General features: G+C 40.7%; 1 protein-coding gene across 5 annotated transcripts in view; it reads right to left on the bottom strand.

Moving 5' to 3' along the window:
- Positions 1–22176, bottom strand: part of LRP1B (LDL receptor related protein 1B) — a 1636337-nt gene that overhangs the window by 157948 nt on the left and 1456213 nt on the right. For all 5 annotated transcript variants that reach the window (XM_077273024.1, XM_077273022.1, XM_077273019.1 and 2 more), the window contains exon 63: positions 7004–7097. In XM_077273024.1, the coding sequence (XP_077129139.1) occupies positions 7004–7097 (94 nt within the window). The remainder of the gene's footprint in view (positions 1–7003; positions 7098–22176) is intronic.

The raw sequence follows: 22176 nt of genomic DNA, 5'->3' as shown, positions 1-22176 counted from the left end.
AGTAAAAACTTAACAGTGGAAAAGGAACAAAAGCCGCTGTGGCACGTCAAAGTCAGAAATCTGTGAATATTTCAAATAATCCTGGAAGAAGGAAAAGAGTAACTTGATTTCTGTTACCCTGGTCTGATCTTATGTGGCATATGGTCTTTATTCTGTGCTGCCCTGGTCTGATCGTCTGATCTTATGTGGCAGGAGGTTTTTCTTATATGCTGCCCTGGTCTGATCTTATGTGGCAGGTGGTCTTTCTTCTGTGCTGCCCTGGTCTGATCTTATGTGGTAGGTGGTCTTTCTTTCGTGCTGCCCTGGTCTGATCCTATGTGGCAGATGGTCTTTCTTTTCCACCTGGCATCTTTGGTACATCTGGCACTTACTAGATGTCTCAATGTCATGATGATGTAGAGCCTAGAATGCACCAGAAGAGCCCAGGATGCCAGACTGTGGATGCCCAATGCATGGGAGAAGAGTGGTTGCTGTGGAGGACCAGACTGGACATCAAACCAGGGTAGAGTGAATCAAATTGTCCATCCCTTATGGTGACCACTACTTAGAGGGCCTGAGGACAGCCATGTACATCACCCAGCATGCCCTCAGGGTAACGTAGGTTCCAAAATAAAAATCTGTAATAGGGCAACCACCTCTGGACATCAGGTACTTAATCCCCGGTCAAGGAGACATTCCTTTATATTTATGAATTGCTATAAGGATGTAGCATGATGGAATAAAAAGTATGGTTATATTTTTTGTTTGTAACTTTAAAGGAAACCTGTCAGGTCCACTATCACAATTAAGCTGCATATATAGGGTTAATTTGCAGATTAGTATTATGAAAATGCTTGGCTGCTGTTCTGAAAGTGTGGCATTCGAGAGACAATGAACTTTATTGTTCACGGGAGCCGCCGGCTTTCAGTCATGTGTAGGGGATGTGAAATGTATATTGTTCTTTCTTCTCCCCAACCGCTTTAGATATGTACGGTGTTTATTATTAATGTGTCATACATGGTGGCACTGCTACACATAAAGTGTATTGTTACCGTGTACAAGAGTACTGCTACACCTTATATGTATTACTCTGCATATTTACATGTTCTGCACACACATGTCGGCTAGGAAAAGTAAGTGCCCCTGGCCTGTATAGTGTTAGGGAGAGTAGTACCACAAGTTGGCCACTAGATGGAGGCATTATAGAACACAGACATAGTAATAAGTATAGTTAGAATAGGAGGGGCACGAGGGGAATAAGTATAGTGTAGCTTCCTGTTTTAAGTTAGTAGGGGCCTGGGCGCCCGTGTAGCTCATACCGGGCTGCTAGCCCAGGGCACTTTGTGCCCCATAACATTCTGTTAGGAAGGAATAGGGGCAGCAAAAGTATCCAGGGGGCCAGAACTAAGAACAGAGAGAGAGAGAGAGAGAAAGAATATAGTAACTACAGAGACAGCAGTGAAGAAACAGTGGGACTTCAGCTATTGAACAGAAGAAGGCTGAGTCATTTAGGAGAAAATGCACCAAGATGTGGCAGGTTTTTATGTGTGCCACCATTCTCAGAACCGGGGCGAAACGGCAGGGAATGCCCCCACGAAATGCAAAAATACTGGACATTGAGGACACTGTGGAACCGTATAGTATGGACCATACTGAATGCATACTAAGCGACAGGCAAGAGTCAGAGACACCGATGCCCGATGCTGTAACAATGTGTGCCCTGGATGACAAGTTGCTGACTAAAGATGTTGTAGTTGAAGTGAAAATGGACTGTGACTCTTTATTCTTGGAATCGTCTGCAGAGGTAACTGACCCATGCCAGGAAGACCCTGATGGCGTCCAGGGGGTGATACGGGGACTGATGTTGGCCATGGTTACCACTCTAGCACCCCCTTACCCCTTCCTACACATGCTTGGAGTGATGATAGCTACTGCTTATAGAAGGCAGCTATAAGAACACCGCAGCACTGATTGACATCTCAAATCATCAGTGCAGAGCTGTCATTCAGTGTCGGGTCTGTTTACAACCGCTGTTCTCAGTGCTGTGAGTGATGACTGTAATTGCCCAGCCAAGACTGAAAGCCGCGGTGGCTCCTGAGAGAAATAAACTTCATCTTCTCCCAAGTGCAGCAGCCAAGCACTTTCATAACACTATTAACGAACAGATTAACCTTATATCTGCAGGTTAATAGAATTATCTGACCTGACAGGTTCACTTTATGGTGCACCTACTCTACAAATTAATAGGTTAAATATTCATTTTTCAAAAAAGCAATCTCTCTTGACTCTTCCACACATAAAAACACTTGGCCAAACTCAAAGTGCTCAATCACTACCTCCTCTATTATCATGTGTAAGGGAAAAATTGGGATACCCCCATGAATAGTAGATCATTACTTGGGCCCAAATACATTGACCAGTTTTGGACCTCTAAGCTCTTTCCACATGTGGCTCCTCTCAGTTCTAAAAAATGTTCATCTTCTGTTTCTAACATCCATGGCCAAGATATTATTGTGAAGCTCAGCCAGATTAAAGCACCGTAAGAGACAGAGATATTCACTATATACTTCTGTGAAGGATGACACTCAAGAGTTCACGCAGACGAACCCACACCTCGCCACACAGTATGACATTACTATTATATCAGCGAGATTATGTGGTATGGTCTCCTCACTTGCACCAATGTAATGTTTCGCACCCCCTGGGGACACGTAAGGTCAGCTTGGTGCAGTTTTACACACACACCCTGTCAACATGGATCCATTGAGGCATTGGGAGAGAGAGGACGTGGCCCATGCAGTCACTGACGTGGCACAACACTTGCTCACAACTCTGACAGGCTGAGAGGCCCTCTTCACTAGCACCACTGAAACAGAAAACTGCCACTAGTCTCTCGCTAGATATAAGCCAGGTTCAATAATAGGTTTATATCGGGCCAGAAACCAACCCCGTTAGCATGAGAAGTTAAACCGAGAAATGGACATGTGGATTTATACAGGATCAGTAATATAAAGTATGTACACAGTGACTGCACCAGCAGAATAGTGAGTGCAGCTCTGGAGTATAATACAGGATGTACCTGAGGATCAGTACAGGATAAGTAATATAAGTAATGTAATGTATATACACAGTGACTGCACCAGCAGAATAGTGAGTGCAGCTCTGGGGTATAATACAGGAGGTAACTCAGGATCAGTAGCATATTGTACTTTATCTACAAATATACTATGTTTTATAGAAATGAATTCTATCTATGAACTATAATATGGTGCTTCGAGTTAGATATACCCTTTAGGAAGTAAATATCTTGAAGATTTAGAATGGTGCATTTGTTTTACTATAGTAAGAGAACATACTGGAGACATGTCTTAAATTCATTATATTAATCTCAGCTTGTGATTCCTGCCAGCACCAGAGCAGAGTTGCTTAATATACTAGGTAATTAACCAGAGCGCCCTATATTTCATGTGCAAATTCTTATCCTGTTTCATTTATACTCAGTTCTCTAAAAGGTAGCGAAGTGTGAAGTAGTTTGTATTCTGAACTGTTTTGCACATTTTAAATAACCTGGCACTGTGGTAAGAGGTGCTAATTAGATCAAGAGCGTGAGCTTCATACATGTACAGAATTATGTCGCAGGACGAGTCGGAGTTTTTCACAGCGTCTAAATTATATGCACAGTCTTTACAAAGTAAGTACAGTTCTGCTACCTCTACACTAATAATGGTAAAGTACTGTGATGAGAAGCTTTCATATAAAGATACGCTCATCGAAAAGGCAAAAGCAAGAAGAATTTGTTCAATTAATAGGGTAAAGTAAAAACAAAACATGCATGTGGCAAGGAGCCTCTATGGCACAGCATGGGGACCCTTTAGGCAACTGCTTGATAATGAGTGGCATTTTTATTTTTTACGCACCACACTGCATGACTGTGATATCATTTACAATGGCAAAGTCAAGCACGTGACCCCCATGGCACAGCACATGGCCCCTGTGGTTCTCTGTTACATAGCCTGTAGGCACTCCATGAATGGTTGTGTCACGAAAATATGGGGTGTGTTGAAACCTCTTTGTGCCTTTATATGAAATCAGTTGCTCTGGGGTGCCTCAGAAGTCTAGGGTGCTGCCCATTCTATTGTTTGGGTGTGTATTTTTGATTGGGTGTGGTAGTTAGAATAAGTAGATGGATGCACCAGCTATGGCTCATGGTGGTGGTTTGTTGGGAAAAATGATTCATAACAGGTCTGTAAAGCTGGCCATTAGTGATAAGCGAATAGCATTGTTGCTCGGGTCTCCCCAAGCACGCTCGGGTGGTCTCCCAGTATTTTGGCGTGCTCGGAGATTTAGTTTTCGTCTCCTCAGCTGCATGATTTATGGCTGCTGGACAGCCTGAATACAGGTGGGAATTACGTAACAAACAGGCTTTTCTCACATGTATTCAGCCTTTCTAGCAGCCGTAAATTATGCAGCTGAGGCAACAAAAACTAAATCTCCGAGCATGTCAAAATACATGGAGATCACCTGAGCTTGCTCGGGAAGACCCAAGCAATGAGTATACTTGCTCATCACTACTGGCCTTACACATAAGCCGAACAAGCGTTCATTCGGTTACCAGATATCTCTCCCAATTCCCGAAACACACGAGCGCTCGACCAAGCATTTATATGTTTTCAATGGTGAGAGAGGAAAAAGCCGATGCCAGACACCTCTCTCCCCTTAAATTAAAAGCAATGGATGTTAAAATTTCCAACTGTCTGATATTCTCTTACCAGATATCATATATAGAAATGAAATCATTTTCATCATCACCATCACCCTTAACTTTAAAGGGAACCTGTCAGCAGGATTGTGCTGAGTAACCTACAGACAGTGTCAGGTCAGCGCCGTTATAGTGATTACAATGATACCTGGTGATGAAATCCATCTTGTGGTTGTTTTTTAATCTTTATTTCCAGTTTTCAGTTAATGAGATTCTCGTGCCCCGGGGTGGCCTGTGGGGGGTCTTCATGTGGTGCTTCTGGCAGGTCACTGATCTCTCGGTGACCCTCTCCCTATTTTACAAACTGAATATGACATGTATACAAAAAAAAAATTCACATTCAGCTGGCAGAAGCCGGCGGTAACGCCTGCGCTGTAGCATGATCGCATCTATAATGTCCATGTAATTATTTTATTTGGTGACATACATGTATTCAGAAAAAAAAAATCTCTCTCAAAATGGCATCAGCCGCTCCTGCACAGTAGCATCTATCGGCAATCCAATAAATGCGTACTATGCAGGTGCCACCAGAGCCATCTTGGTGGAGACAATTTTTTTCCTCTACCAAGATGGCATCGGCGATGTGCTTCAGCGCAGGCGCCTGCCTGCTGAATGTGTTTTTTTCAATACATTTAATATTCAGTATGTAAAATAGGGAGCAGCCCATTGCCCCCCACAGCTCTGCCCACAGCCCCCCACAGCCCTGCCCACAGTCCCACCCAAAGGTGCCCCGAAGCACAAGACTCTCATTAACTGAAAACTGAGAATAAAGATTAAACAACAGCCAACAGATGGATTTCATCACCAGGTATCATTGTAATCAGTATAACGGCGCCGACCTGACGCCATCTGTACTTTACCGGCACAATCCTGGTGACAGGTTCACTTTAAAGTTAAGGGAATTCCGATGGTGAAAATTATTTAATTTATTTTTTTTGATTAAGAGCCAAAAACAACAGAATCTAGATAAGCATGGGTGGTGCTGGGCTCTTGGAAGATGGAAGTGGTTTTGGCACAGGAACCCAATAAGAAGCTGGCTCTGTAACGCAGGAACTCTTAGAATATTTTCACATGGGATGAGAAAGCTGCAGGTTTTATCTAGCGATTTGCTTAGGTTAAATTTAATGAAATGAAAATGTGATATTGTTGGGTCCATAAAAGTCTTAGCTATCAAATATTAAAAAGAAACCTAACTGGTAAACGCCATAATGAGCAAAAACAATCAAAAGGCCACAATTGAGGTTGCTGCAATCTACAAAAAACTGTTGTATCTGCTCCAAAATGATATCACAATGTAAACAACAGAATTTACAGTGCTCATTTGACGAAACAATTAAAACTTTACATGTCTCAGAAAATCCCAACACAAGCAAAATTATTTTTTCTTTACAAATTTCTGAATTACTTTTCACCACTTAAAAAACACTATACATTATATAAAAGTTTGGTTTGAGATGGAGAATCATGTCCACGAGTCGTTTTACGAAACAAAACTCTAAAAAATCACTTGTGGAATCTTTAAATATCACTGCAGTTGGAAGTTTGCTTCCAATTTTCTGATACATTGCATGGTAGAATGAACGGTGCCGTTAAAAACTACCACTTCTGTCACAAAAAAACAAGCCCTCATAAGGCTATATCGACAGAAAAATGAAAAGTTATGGCTCTTGGAAGAAGGGAAGGAAAAAAATCAAAGCACAAAAATGGAATATCGAGATGTTGGAAAGAGGTTAAGACCTTGAATAACACTGTCGCTAAATTATTTGTATAGAGGGATATTTAGCACTCTACTCTGGTAATATTTGAGAACTGCATGGAGGTATTTAATTTGTGTGGCACTAATGAGGCACATAGGGGTAATTAATCAAATTATCTATTTGCATCAATCTTTTGTCTGAAAAAGTCAAAGTTTTTGCACGTCCTTTTTTCGCAAAACAAATTGTGAGATTTTGCTATTTTATATCACCTTTACCACTTTTAGAAAGTTTGTGCAATCTGAGCTTGGCTAGCTATGTCAATATTGTGTAGGAAAGATTTACGAATTTCCACTTTTTTAAAAAAGTACAAAAAAGTCATAAATTCAATCTAGTAAGGGGTAGCATAAAAAGTGGAACATCAGTTCTGGACAGAAATGCTGTATGTAAAGATGCACAAGTAATGGGAACGCAGTCACAAATAAAACCGACATTAACATTTCCCCTTAAATTCCAATATAAGGCACAATTATGGTTACGTCTGGTGTAAAAAAAAAAACAGTAAACTTACGGCATTCAGGAGGCTCGTCGGATCCATCTCCACAGTCATCTACTGTGTCGCATTTCCACCAAAATGGAATACATTTATCTGTATTGCAGCGGAACTGAAAGAAAATAACTTTCCATTAATGATTTAATGAAAGCTTTGCCTTGATGAATGATTGTTGCTGGAGGTTTATAATTCTGTTTTCTGCTAAGTTTTGCCCTGTTTAATATGATAGATGTATTTTGCGTTCATGGAACGGTGGAATCATTTGAGTGTTTCAAAGCCTCGGTTTCTTTGAAGTTCCTTACAGAACATTTCTCAGTGAATCTAAATGTGACAGACGTTCTTCCATAGTTAGCTAAACCTGTTATGAGCTTTGGAAAGTAAATCTGTGATTTTTCTTTTTTTTTTACGTTTGCTGGAATAAATGTGTCAAAAAAAGCAAAAACAATCTGCAGGGTGTCCAAAATCAAACAAGCAAAAATCTATCGCCCGGTACTCAATCAGCTATTTTACTTATGCTAATCCGTTCATGACAGGTAGGAATTTTCGAAAGTTGTAGGAAGAAGTCAACCGCACATTTCTAATTTGAAGATTTAATCCAGATGCCCCACATTTCGTTTACAGAAAGAAATAACTATACGTTTTTTATGTTATGAAATTCTTGAGTCTGAAGATACAAAAGTCCTGGATCATACATTCGCACTAAACTTTGCAGCCAGTGAAAACATAATCTGTGCTCAACCAAGAAGACATAAGAAATAACAACATGAACTTAGGTCATGTTCACTCCATGTTTGGTAAATTTTTCATCATATGCAGTGGAAGTGTGCCCCACTACATACCTGCCGGAGGCCAAAAGGGTGACCATTTTGGTCTCCACCAAAGTGGTATGCATGTTACAGCTTTCCACATAGAAAAGCACAGCTGACAAGTTTTCCTGTACAGTTGGTCACTGCAAAAAATGTATACAGCCATTGTATATTTATAGTGAGCCAATGCCAATAGTTGCCAATCTATGGCTAAGCAGTGACTTTCATCATAAAAATTCATTTATGAATACCCTAGTATGTGAACAAAGCTTTACCCATGACTGAGGAATGACTGACCTTTTAGCCTTCCTTCAATTGCCCGCTTCCTCCTCTTCCTGTCCCTCAATAACCACAGACATTACTAGCTTGGATGAAAATGGCCACAGAAGCCTTTATTAAATAACATTAACTATATTAAAACTAATAACATACTATAATTTAAGAACTGACATGAATAGAAGGAAAGGATGTTTGGAAGCTCAACAGATAAAACCTTGTGCCATCAGCTGCTCCTCTTTGCTCCCAACTGCATTGTGCCGATTAAAGAGCCCTCCTACTGAATAGTGTCCCAGAAATTGTCCTCTGAGAACTTGGCCACTAGGTACCCTAAGTATTTTACAAACTACTTGCAGAGGAGTTACCTGACCAAAACGAGTCACCTCCCTCCTTTACCATACCACAAATTGGCTTTCCAAAGTCCCGTCCAGCTAACTGCCATGACATAATGCCTAACCTTGTGTAGCCAAATAAAAACCAAATCCCAACTTTTAAACCACCAGTACCTCTAGAATTCAACCAACATTAAGAAAAGGTGGAAGAGACACTGTTCTACTAAACGGATAGCCAATGCACCAACCAGGCTGATCTGTATATCATGCTACCTCAAACAGTCAGGTAGGACTATGTAGTTCTCATGCTCCCCTAATCTACCCCCAACTTTCTGTGTTGACCCTGCTTACTGCCTCCCAAAGTACCATATTAAGATACCCACTAGGTACCCCCATTAACTGATACCTCACTTAATTCCAAAGACACTGGTATACCTTCTAGTCATGTTGCCCTCCTCTGTAACCCCTTTGGGTTGCAGTACAGGCTCTACTTTTCTTCTTCAGAGAAGTTTAAGAAGACTTTAAAAGTAACTTTGTAACAAGAAACCCCAATAAGCCATCTTCTATGAAATGTTAGAAGTTAGTTAGCGCTGCATAAAGTTACCTTTAAAGTCTTCTTAAACATCTCTGAAGAAGAAAAGTAGAGCCTGTACTGCAGCCCAAAGGAAGAGTATTTGGGAAATTATTAAGTTGCAAAAAATCTTTTTTTTTTCAAAGACTGTACAATGGATAAATGAAGGCCCTTATCTGGGGCAAAACCATGTGGACAGTATTTGAAATAATGGAATGTCACATCTTCATAATTTAATGAGACTCTTTCTTCATTTAGGGACAAAGAACAGCGCCATTAAGAGTCATCATTTGATTGCTGCAACATCATTGAGACAAAGTAGGATCTCACTGGAGTGCTTCCATTGATTAGTAGTCAGGCTTGATGATCAGAGTCTCCAATATAATGATCCATCAGCAAAATATGGGCTCTTGTTCCTTTGAGTGTCATACCAGAAGCCCAACCAATTTGAAACACCTTATGACCATAATGCTATTCGTAGGGAGTGAACAATTACATGGGCTGGTAAGCAGAACTATCTGAGGTAGGGTTCAGCAGCCACTCCCAGACAGACCCCCATTTACAATTCTCAGTGTCACGTCTACTTGCCAGTTATTGTATTTGCTGGTGTGCTGTTTATGGTTTGTTCTGCTGTGTTTCTGACTTAGCTGAAATCCTGACAATCTCTTTAATTAACCCCTGGATTCCTTGTACTCCATGGTTTTGGGTCCAATAACTGCTCCTCCATCTCAACTAAGAAGACATTTGCTTTCTTATACTACCATCTTTGGGTACAGCTATATAATACAATTTTGCTAAAATTATTAAATGAGTGTTCACTGATAACTCTTATTGAGCCAATCATGGCCAGTCCTCAACAGATTCTACAATGGATATGAGAATTTTTCAATATGCCCCCTAAAAAGGTTTACTAAAACAGACAATCCTTTTAAAGGGAGTCTGTCAAAGCAAAATTTGTTATGAAATAAGCTTAACTCCATATAGAGCAGCTTGCGGTGAGAAAAAACATGTCTTTAGGTCCAAAATCAAAGGGCTACTTTTCGATAGAATAATTTTTTTCTGTGATATGGAATTTAGGTGCTTGGTACACTGTGGATGATCATGAGTCAAACTGACCACTCAGGTCTTCATTGCTTTTTCGTCACTTGGGTCAATGCTGCCTCGACTAAAGTCTGTCACATTCACAGTATCGTAGTAAAAACAAAGCAGCTTTTTCCCTAAAGTTGGATACCTCACCTCCCTTCTCTGAAAATTTACCTACATTGGGGCAATATTTTAAGGGCTTTCAGTTGAGACAGCACTGGTCCATGTCAAGCCAAAACTGTCAATCAATGAAGCCAGGAAGTAGATTGATTAAGGGAAGGTGATGTAGACCACCATGGTTCTCCGATCACCTACAAGACACATGACTTGTAAAATGGTTTTCCTGAAAAGTAGCCTACAGACTTTAGAGTTACAAATATGGTTCTTCTCAGGATAAACTGACCACGCTTACTTCATAACCTAAATTTGCCCTGAAAGATTAAATTATTGACACATCATTTTTCAGACAAGTAACTCCTTCTTTCTTAAGGCCCCGTCTCACATAGCGAGATCGCTAGCGAGATCGCTGCTGAGTCACAAGTTTTGTGACGCAACAGCGACCTCAGTAGCGATCTCGCTATGTGTGACACGTACCAGTGATCAGGCCCCTGCTGCGAGATCGCTGGTCGTGTCGGAATGGCCTGGACCTTTTTTCGGTCGTTGAGGTCCCGCTGACATCGCTGAATCGGTGTGTGTGACACCGATCCAGCGATGTCTTCACTGGTAACCAGGGTAAACATCGGGTTACTAAGCGCAGGGCCGCGCTTAGTAACCCGATGTTTACCCTGGTTACCAAAAAAAACAAACAGTACATACTCGCCTTTCGGTGTCCAGGTCCCTCGCCGTCTGCTTCCTGCTCTGACTGAGTGCGGCCGTACAGTGAGAGCAGAGCGCAGCACCGCTGACGTCACCGCTGCGCTCTGCTCTCAGTGTACGGCGGCACTCAGTCAGAGCAGGAAGCAGACGGGAAGGGACCTGGACACCGAAAGGCGAGTATGTACTGTTTGTTTTTTTTGGTAACCAGGGTAAACATCGGGTTACTAAGCGCGGCCCTGCGCTTAGTAACCCGATGTTTACCCTGGTTACCCGGGTGCTGCAGGGGGACTTCGGCATCGTTGAAGACAGTTTCAACGATGCCGAAGTCGTTCCCCTGATCGTTGGTCGCTGGGGAGAGCGGTCTGTGTGACAGCTCCCCAGCGACCACACAGCAACTTACCAACGATCATGGCCAGGTCGTATCGCTGGTCGTGATCGTTGGTAAATCGCTATGTGAGACGGGGCCTATAGTGTAATACCGTCCATAATGGTCTATGCGGCAGCTCACAGCTGTCCTCTACGCAGTTTATTAGCTGAAGACCCATTCAATCATCTCTATCATCTGCTTGGAAGATCTTGTTTCCATTGTTGACCAGAGATTTAGATAGATTATTTCTGCTGTCTGCATCTGGTCATCACAGAAGAAGCATCGGTTGTTTCAATTACCTATCGACAGTTAACGAGTGAAGAACATTACAAGTACATGTGAATGATTAGTCTGGTGTCTCTTATCAGACTTCCTAATGTATTTGTAAAGTGCTTGTAGACACATGGGGAATTCCACGGGCCAGTAAATTGTGCTTTATGAATGCAGAAAGGCAGTTTAATGCAGACTAGTCAAAAGACGAAGAATGCATTTTAGTAATTAAGCAATTCAGATGACAGTGGGGAATGTTTTTATGATGTGGAGGCGCATTAGTACAAAAAGTTTTAAATATAATTATGTTTAATCGTATGATATTTATCATGGGCACACCAAGGCTCATAAATTTTACTGACAACGACATAGGTCAGCAATCAAAAAGGGGAAGAGAAATCCTATTACTGTATGCATTATCTTGTAGCTATATTATTTATTATGGAAAATTACTCATGAAAAACAATTTGTCTCTCAGAAAAATTTCAAAATTATCAAACATATTGTGCTTCATTTTAAATAGTCGAATATTTGTAGGAATCAAAGATTTGACCCCAAGTCGTCAAAGCCAGGTGCAGGCATTCTAAGTCAATGTTGACAACAGCCATAGTCTTCATTCTGACAGCTCCACCATTCCTCCAATTCCAGCATATGTTTAATCATATGTTATCTACCTGCCTAACAAGCCCTTTGTACGGTATAAGTTATGGCAGAGTATGAAAAAAAAGATAAAAATCCATTTCCAACTTGCTGAATAGTTTCAGACTAGGTGAGGGGGCATTGGTTTCTCAAGACTAGTCTTCCCAGTAATCATGTTTACATGCTCCTGTCAACGTGATAATATGATTAGCACCACTGGCTCTCTTCAAGTCTTGTCAATGCACACATCGTTCATCATTTCAAGTCAGTGCCCATGTAAGGATTCCGGACTTCCCTTGTTCCTGTTCGCCCTGATCCAAGATGGAGTCTTGGATCTCACCCTGTCATGGAACTTCCTGTCTGTCCTGATTATTTAAGTCCGAGTCATGTGGTGTTCTGTGCTTGAGTATTTTGTGCTGCTGGCTCCTGAGTTTCTGCCTGTGTTCTGGGGAACTCCCTGCTTCAGCTGCTCACTACTCGGCAGTCTGCCTCTCCCCTTTCAGCTGCATCTCTCCTCTGGAACTGCTGTGACTGGCAGCACCCCTGTGGAAGGATTTCCCTTGTTTGCTAAGCTCTTCCCAGTGTTGTGCCTCTTTGCACAACGACACCAGGTGAGCTAGGTTCCAGTGTTGCTTTTCTCACCAAGAGAGTTTTGTACTAATCTACTATGCTTAGATAGCGCTCACCCTCTTTTTCCCTTCATCCTCTTTCACCAGGACTTCATGCTCAATGCACCACCTGCATATTATTAAACTTCTACAAACAAGTGCTGTGCGCACATGGGATCAAGTTTTGCTGGATTTCCTCATTAAGTACTGTATGCATTTCTACTTCACTTCTGCTGGATTCCTTAGTTTAAGTACTGTGTGCATTTCCACTAATAACCTACTGGACTTCCTTGTCAAGTGTCTTGTTTGCCCCCTCGTCATATCCTTGCTGGACTGGTTCATATTAGCGGTCGCGTCCCGCAATCCACTGTGCTGTGATTTACTATATTGTGCTGAGCATCTCGTTACAATTGCAGGAATATTTGTGTTAGTTCTGTTTGCTTTTCTGTTTACCATATTGTGCTGAGCACGTCGTTTCAATTGCAGGAATATCTATGTTGGTTCTGTTTGCATTTCTGTTTTGTTTAAATACATCTTTTACTGCAGCTTTGCTCTCAGACTGGTTTTATCCCAAGCTATCAGATTCCTTAGTACCTATATATATTGTTACAGCCCATTAAAGATGGGTGTATGTTCCCCGGCTTCACTTTGATATCAAATAATGAAGGATGCGTGCCTCTGGATCGGTGGGAGTCTGAGATGTCATGACAAAGTCCTACTGATTCACAAGCTATTATCTATCCTCCCAGACTGCTGGGAACCCCACCCATCTTCGAGAATGATTTTCTATTATGTCCCATCAGAACAGAACAGGCAGCGCATGCGCTTCATCGGTTCATCAATTCTATTTGGGTCTGCCGCAGATAGTTGATTTCTACACTTGGCTCTCTTCTTCATAACTTGACCTTTCAAGCTCAATTCTCTGGATCGAGGGTGGTTGGAGCATTAACGTCAGATTCCTACTGATTTGCAAGTTATTTTTTATCCCTTCAGACTACTGAGACCCTCACCCATCTTCGAGAATGATGCCCCATCAAAACAGAGACTGCGCATGCGCACCAATGTTTCATTCATACTCTAAGGGACCGCACAGATGGCTGAGTACAGCACTTGGCTCTTCTTCATAACTTGATGTTTCCCAGCCCAATTCTCTCAATCGGTGGGGGGTTGGAGCAGTCAGACCACCTGTGATCAGCACGTTATCACTTATCCTTTATGTATTCTTCTTATGGTTTGCAGTTGCTGTACAGCATAAGGCAAAACATTATCTACAACCTTCTGCCTTGGAACATTTTTTGTTGCAAATAACCTTCCTAATGATGGGCAGCTATACGGTATAATGAAACTAGTAACATTCGTTTCAGAGATTTTTGTGACCGCCCTATTTATCTGAATGTGGTATGGAGAAATCCATCAACCCCATTCAGATAAACACTACTGAAATTTTTGCAACAAATCTGCCGTGTGTGACTTTTATTTTGCCCACAAAAGGTTTCAAAAGCCCAGCGCTATACATTATATTGCAGCTTTGCTTGTTGAGAATTATTTTTATGTGCAAATACAAGCTTATCACCAGCTTATAAAGACATTTGCTCATAGATAATTAATTTTCAAAAAAGCAATGTTCAAAAAAAAATCATATCCTGGAGAAAATGAGGACAATAAGGGAAATCGCATAGAAAGCAAAACTCTGCATGGCAGGACACGGATGTGAAGTACCATAATCTCCCCTATAACGCATGCATTATAATAAAACATGCATTGAAATATATAAATCCTTAAGAAAAATGCTCACAGGGTTGTACAAGATAGGTCCAAATGGTTGGTGCACTGAGAACATGAACCCTTAGGATAAAGATAGTCTTATAATATTACAGAAAGTTCTCCTTTAACTTTCACACCTAATGACGGAGTCGGGAAGTTTAAGACAAATGGTAGAAAATTGTCAAAAATGGAATAAAACCTTTCATCTCGTATTTTATTATTCTCCATTTTAGTTGATTTCTGCTGAATTCGCATTTTGGATGTGATTATCCTTTAAGGGAATTAGTAATGAAATAGAGAAGAGACACCTGCGTGAAGGATTCTGCCGCTGAGCGAAAATTATTCTGTAACTGCAAAAATTGATTCCAAGCAGCAGTACAGTATATTATGGTAACAGAGAATTAGATCCAGGACTGAATACATAAAATATTTATCCAATTTTAATGAACTTTTACGAATTTGCACATTATAATGTAATAATTTATCTTAATTCTTTTTTTTTCAGTGCAGAGGAAAACATAAGTCTATTCCAGCTAATAAAAATGTGCACGTTGCTATATTCCGCTGTAAACGTTTATATATCAAAGAGGCGAGCTGAGATACAACCATCGGTCCATGAATATATTTTCTTACTTTGGGAACTCAGTTTATTGACCGGAAAAGTGAAACCAAACAGATTTTTCTTTTGTTTCTTAACCGTTTTTCCACCTCCTATCTTTACGTCACAAGAAGAGTGGCGCACACGGTGATAAATGTCTATAGCACGTGTATACAGGGAGACCAGTTCCTGCATTTGGCTCATTTTGAAAATATGATTTTGTAAGTTTCCCCACTGACAAAGACATGAACAGTCTATAATTTTATGGGTAGGTTAATGTTAACATTGAGAGATAGAATATCAAAAATAAAATCCAGAAAATCACATTGTATAAATTATATAAATTTATTTGCATTTTGCAGTGAGAAATAATTATTTGATCCCCTACCAACCATTAAGAGTTCTTGTTCCTACAGACCAGTTAGACGCTCCTATTCAACTCGTTACTTGCATTAAAGACAGCTATCTAACATAGTCACCTTTGAAAAAGACTCCTGTCCACAGACTCAATTAGTCAGTCAGACTCTACCCTCTACAACATGGGCAAAACCAAAGAGCTTTATAGGAATGTCAGGGACATGATCATAGACCTGCACAAAGCTGGAATGGGCTACAAAACCATAAGTAAGATGCTGGGCGAGAAGGAGACAACTGTTGGTGCAATAGTCAGAAAATGGAAGAAATGCAAAATGACTGTCAATCGACATCGATCTGGGGCACCATGCAAAATCTCACCTCGTGGGGTACCCTTGAACATGAGGAAGGTGAGAGATCTGCCTAAAAATACACGGGGGGAACTTGCTAATGATATAAAGGCAGCTGGGACCACAGTCACAAAAAAAAATTACTTATACAATATGCCATAAAGGTTTAAAATCCTGCAGTGCCCGCAAGGTCCCCCTTCTCAAGAAGGCACATGTTCAGGCTCATCTGAAGTTTGCCAATGAACACCTGGATGATTCTGTGAGTTATTAGGAGAAAGTGATGTGGTCAGATGAGACAAAAATTCAGCTCTTTGGCATTAACTCAACTTGCCGTGTTTGGAGGAAGAGAAATGCTGCTTATGACCCAAAGAACACCATCCCCACTGTCAAGTATGGAGGTGGAAACATTATGTTTTGGTAGTGTTTCTCTGCTAAGGGCACAGGACTACTTCACTGCATCAATGGGAGAATGGATGGAGCCATGTACCGTAAAGTCCTGAGGGACAACCTCCTTCCCTCCGCCAGGACATTAAAAATGGGTAGTGGCTGGGTCTTCCAGCAAGACAATGACCCAAAATATACAGCAAAGGCAACAAAACAGTCACTCAAAAAGAAGCACATTAAGGTCATGGAGTGGCTTAGCCAGTCTCCAGAACTTAATCCAATTGAAAATTTGGAGTTGAAGTTGAAGCTCCTAGTTGCCAAGTGACAGACTCAAAATCGTAATGATTTAGAGAGCATCTGCAAAGAGGTGTGGACCAAAATTGCTCCTAACATGTGCGCAAACCTCATCAACTGCAAAAAACGTCTGACTGCTGTGCTTGCTAACAAGGGTTTTGCCACCAAGTATTAAGTCTTGTTTACCAGAGGGATCAAATACTCTTCTCTCACTGCAAAATGCAAATAAATTTATATGATTTATACAATCTGATTTTCTGGATTTCAATTTTTATATTTTATTTCTCAATGTTAAAGTTAACCTACCCTTAAAATTATAGACTGTTCATGTCTTTGTCAGTGGGCAAACTTACAAAATCAGCAAGGGATCAAATAATTATTTGCTTCACTGTAATACTGCTACTGTGTACAAGAATATAACTACTATAATACTGCCCCTATGTACAAGAATATAACTATAATACTGCCCCTATGTACAAGAATATAACTACTATAATACTGCCCCTATGTACAATAATACAACTACTATAATACTGCCCCTATGTAGAAGAATATAACTACTATAATACTGTCCCATGTACAAGAATATAACTACTATAATATTGATCCTATGTAAAAGAAAATAACTGCTATAATACTGCCCCTATTTACAAGAATATAACTACTATAATACTGACCCTATGTACAAGAATATAACTAAGATAATACTGCCCCTATATACAAGAATATAACTACTATAATACTGCCCCTATGTAAAAGAATATAACTATTATAATACTGCCCCTATGTACAAGAATATAACTACTATAATACTGCCCTATGCACAAGAATATAACTATTATAACACTGCTCCTAAGTAAAAGATATATAACTACTATAATACTGCCCCTATGTACAAGAATATAACTGCTATAATACTGCCCCATGTAAAAGAATATAACTACTATAATACTGCCCCTATGTACAAGAATATAGCTACTATAATACTGCCCTATGTACAAGAATATAACTACTATAATACTGCCCCTATGTACAAGAAAATAACTACTATAATACTGCTCCTACAGTGTGTACAAAAATATAGCTACTATAATACTGCTCCTGTGTACAAGAATATAACTACCATAATACTGCCCCCATGTACAAGAATATAACTACTATAAATCTGCCCCCTATGTACAAGAATATAACTACTATAATACTGCTCCATGTACAAGAATATAACTACTACAATACTTCCCCTATGTACAACAATATAACTACTATAATACTGCCCCTATATACAAGAATATAACTACTATAATACTGCCCCATGTGCAACAATATTACTACTATAATACTGCCCCTATATACAAGAATAGAACTGCTATAATACTGTTCCAATGTACAATAATACAAATGCTATAATACTGCCCCTGTGTAAAAGAATATAACTACTATAATACTGCCCCATGTACAAGAATATAACTATTATAATATTGCTCCTATGTACAAGAATATAACTACTATAATACTGCCCCTATGTACAAGAATATAACTACTATAATACTGCCCCTATGTACAAGAATATAACTACTATAATACTGCCCCTATGTACAAGAATATAAGTACTAAAATACTGCCCCTATGTACAAGAATATAACTACTATAATACTGCCCCTATGTACAAGAATATAACTACTATAATACTGTCCCATGTACAAAAATATAACCACTATATTACTGCCCCTATGTACAAGAATATAACTACTATAATACTGCCCCTATGTACAAGAATATAACTACTATAATACTGCCCCTATGTACAAAAATATAACTACTATAATACTGTCCCTATGTACAAGAATATAACTACTATAATACTGCCCCTATGTACAAGAATATAACTGCTATAATACTGCCCCTATGTACAAGAATATAACTACTATAATACTGCCCCTATGTACAAGAATATAACTATTATAATACTGCCCCTATATACAAGACTATAACTACTATAACACTGCCCCTATATACAAGAATATAACTACTATAATACTGCCCCTATGTACAAGAATATAACTACTATAATGCCGCCCCTATGTACAAGAATATAACTACTATAATACTGCCCCTATGTACAAGAATATAACTACTATAATACTGCTCCTATGTACAAGAATATAACTACTGTAATACTGCCCCTATGTACAAGAATATAACTACTATAATACTGCCCCTATATACAAGAATATAACTACTATAATACTGCCCCTATGTACAAGAATATAACTACTATAATACTGCCCCTATATACAAGAATATAACTGCTATAATACTGCCCCTATATACAAGAATATAACTACTATAATACTGCTCCTATGTACAAGAATATAACTACTATAATACTGCCTGTTGTGAATTTGGATTCTGGGCTCCCCCGGTGGCCGCTTGTGGAATTGGACTTGTCATCCTCTTTCCTGTTTCACCTGATTCCATCAGTAGTGGGTGTCGCTATTTAAGCTCATTTCTCTGGTGGTTTCTTGCCGGTCAACAATGTTATCTGATGCCTCTCAGTGCTTGTTCCTGCTTCTAGACTACTACTAGATAAGTTGGACTTTTGTCCATGTTTTGTTTTGCCTATTTGTTCCAGTTCACAGCTGAAGTTTTGTTACTGTGTCTGGAAAGCTCTCGTTGATCAGGGATTGCTACTCTGGCGTTATGAGTTAATGCCAGAGTTTAAGGTAATCTCTGGATGGTGTTTTGTTAGTGTTTTTCTGCTGACCATGAAAGTATACTATCTGTCTTCTGCTATCTAGTAAGCGGACCTCAAATTTGCTAAGACTATTTTCCTGCTGCGTTTGTTGTTTCATCTGAACTCACCGTCATTATATGTGGGGGGCTACTGTCTTCTTTGGAATATTTCTCTAGAGGTGAGCCAGGTCTTATATTTCCCTCTGCTAGCTATTTAGGTCTTAGGCCAGAGCTGGGCATCTAGCGATAAATAGGAAATGCTACCTGGCTATTTCTAGTTGCGCGGCAGGCTTAGTTCATGGTCAGTATAGTTCCATCTTCCGAGAGCTTGTCCCTCTATAGGCTTGCTATGATCTCTGCCTGCAGAGATCATGACAGTTTGACCGGCCAGTAAAGTGTTAAAGACCCAGGTTGAGAAAGGAGAGTTATAAGAAGTCTGCTGAAATTTTTTTTTTTTTTTTCCTCCAGTCTGCCTTGCTGCAGTCTTTTCTCTCTCTCTCCTCCTAATCTCTGTATGCTCTGTGTGCACCTGACAATAATGGATCTCCAGAGTGTAACTGCGGGTTTGAATAATCTCATCACGAAAGTACAAAATTTACAAGATTTTGTGGTACATGCTCCGGTATCTGAGCCGAGAATTCCTTTGCCGGAGTTCTTCACAGGGAATAGAGCTAGCTTCCAGAATTTCCGAAATAATTGTAAGCTTTATTTGTCCCTGAAGTCTCGTTCAGCTGGAGACCCTGCTCAGCAGGTTAGGATTGTGATTTCCTTGCTCAGGGGTGACCCTCAAGATTGGGCCTTCTCATTGCCAGCAGGGGATCCTGCGTTACGCGATGTGGATGCGTTTTTTCTGGCCTTGGGCTTGCTTTATGAGGAACCTCATTTGGAACTTCAGGCAGAAAAAACTTTGATGGCACTATCTCAGGGGCAAGACGAAGCTGAAGTTTTCTGCCAAAAATTCCGTAAATGGTCTGTGCTTACTCAGTGGAATGAGTGCGCCTTGGCGGCAACTTTCAGAGAAGGTCTCTCTGATGCCGTTAAGGATGTTATGGTGGGGTTCCCTTTGCCTGCAGGTCTGAATGAGTCCATGACAATGGCTATTCAGATTGATAGGCGTCTGCGGGAGCGCAAACCGGTGCACCATCTGGCGGTGTCTATGGAAAAGACGCCAGAAAGTATGCAGTGTGATAGAATTCTGTCCAGGAGCGAGCGACAGAATTTTAGACGGAAGAATGGATTGTGTTTCTATTGTGGGGATTCTACTCATGTTATATCAGCATGCTCTAGGCGTACAAAGAAGCTTGATAAGTCTGTTTCCATTAGCACCATTCAGTCTAAGTTTATTTTGTCTGTAACCCTGATTTGCTCTTTGTCATCCATTGCCACGGACGCCTATGTTGACTCTGGCGCCGCTCTGAGTCTTATGGATTGGTCCTTTGCCAATCGTTGTGGTTTTGATTTAGAGCCTTTGGAGACTCTTATTCCTCTGAAGGGGATTGACTCCACCCCATTGGCTAATAATAAACCACAATACTGGACACAAGTAACCATGCGTATCAATCCGGATCACCAGGAGATTATTCGTTTCCTGGTGCTGTATAATTTACATGACGATTTGGTACTGGGATTGCCATGGTTGCAGTCTCACAACCCAGTCTTGGACTGGAGAGCAATGTCTGTGTTGAGCTGGGGATGTAAGGGTATTCATGGGGACGTACCTTTGGTTTCTATTTCGTCGTCCATTCCCTCTGAAGTCCCTGAGTTCCTCTCTGATTATCAAGACGTCTTTGACGAACCCAAGCTTGGGTCGTTACCTCCGCACCGTGAGTGCGATTGTGCCATAGATTTGATACCGGGTTGTAAATATCCAAAGGGTCGTTTGTTTAATTTGTCTGTGCCGGAACATGCTGCTATGCGGGAATATATAAAGGAGTCTTTGGAAAAGGGACATATTCGTCCATCCTCTTCTCCCTTGGGAGCTGGGTTTTTCTTTGTCTCAAAAAAAGACGGCTCTTTGAGACCATGTATTGATTATCGGCTTCTGAATAAGATCACTGTTAAGTATCAATACCCATTGCCATTGCTTACTGATTTGTTTGCTCGTATAGAGGGTGCAAGGTGGTTCTCTAAAATTGATCTTCGTGGGGCGTATAATTTGGTGCGGATCAGGCAGGGGGATGAGTGGAAGACCGCATTTAATACGCCCGAGGGCCACTTTGAGTATTTGGTCATGCCTTTTGGTCTTTCTAATGCCCCTTCAGTTTTCCAGTCTTTTATGCATGATATTTTCCGCGATTTTCTGGATAAATTTATGATAATATATCTGGATGATATTCTGATTTTTTCTGATGACTGGGACTCTCATGTCCAGCAGGTCAGGAGAGTTTTTCAGGTTCTGCGGTCTAATTCTTTATGTGTGAAGGGGTCTAAGTGCGTTTTTGGGGTCCAGAAAATTTCCTTTTTGGGGTATATTTTTTCTCCCTCTTCCATTGAGATGGATCCCGTCAAGGTGCAAGCTATTTGTGACTGGACTCAGCCCTCCTCTCTTAAGGGTCTTCAGAGATTTTTGGGCTTTGCCAACTTTTACCGCCGATTTATTGCTGGTTTTTCGGATGTCGTTAAACCACTGACTGATTTGACCAGACAAGGCGCTGATGTTGCTAATTGGTCCCCTCATGCTGTAGAGGCCTTTCAGGAGCTTAAGCGCCGTTTTGCCTCTGCCCCTGTGTTGCGTCAGCCTGATGTGAATCTGCCTTTTCAGGTTGAGGTTGACGCTTCGGAGATCGGAGCTGGGGCAGTGTTGTCGCAGAAAGGTTCCGACTGCTCCGTCATTAGGCCTTGTGCCTTCTTTTCTCGCAAATTTTCGCCCGCAGAGCGGAATTATGATGTTGGGAATCGGGAGCTTTTGGCCATGAAGTGGGCGTTTGAGGAGTGGCGCCATTGGCT

This window comes from Ranitomeya variabilis, chromosome 7 (assembly GCF_051348905.1).
Source record: "Ranitomeya variabilis isolate aRanVar5 chromosome 7, aRanVar5.hap1, whole genome shotgun sequence".
NCBI lineage: Eukaryota > Metazoa > Chordata > Amphibia > Anura > Dendrobatidae > Ranitomeya > Ranitomeya variabilis.
Note: the sequence above shows the minus strand (reverse complement) of the source record. Positions and strands in the feature narration are given on the sequence as shown.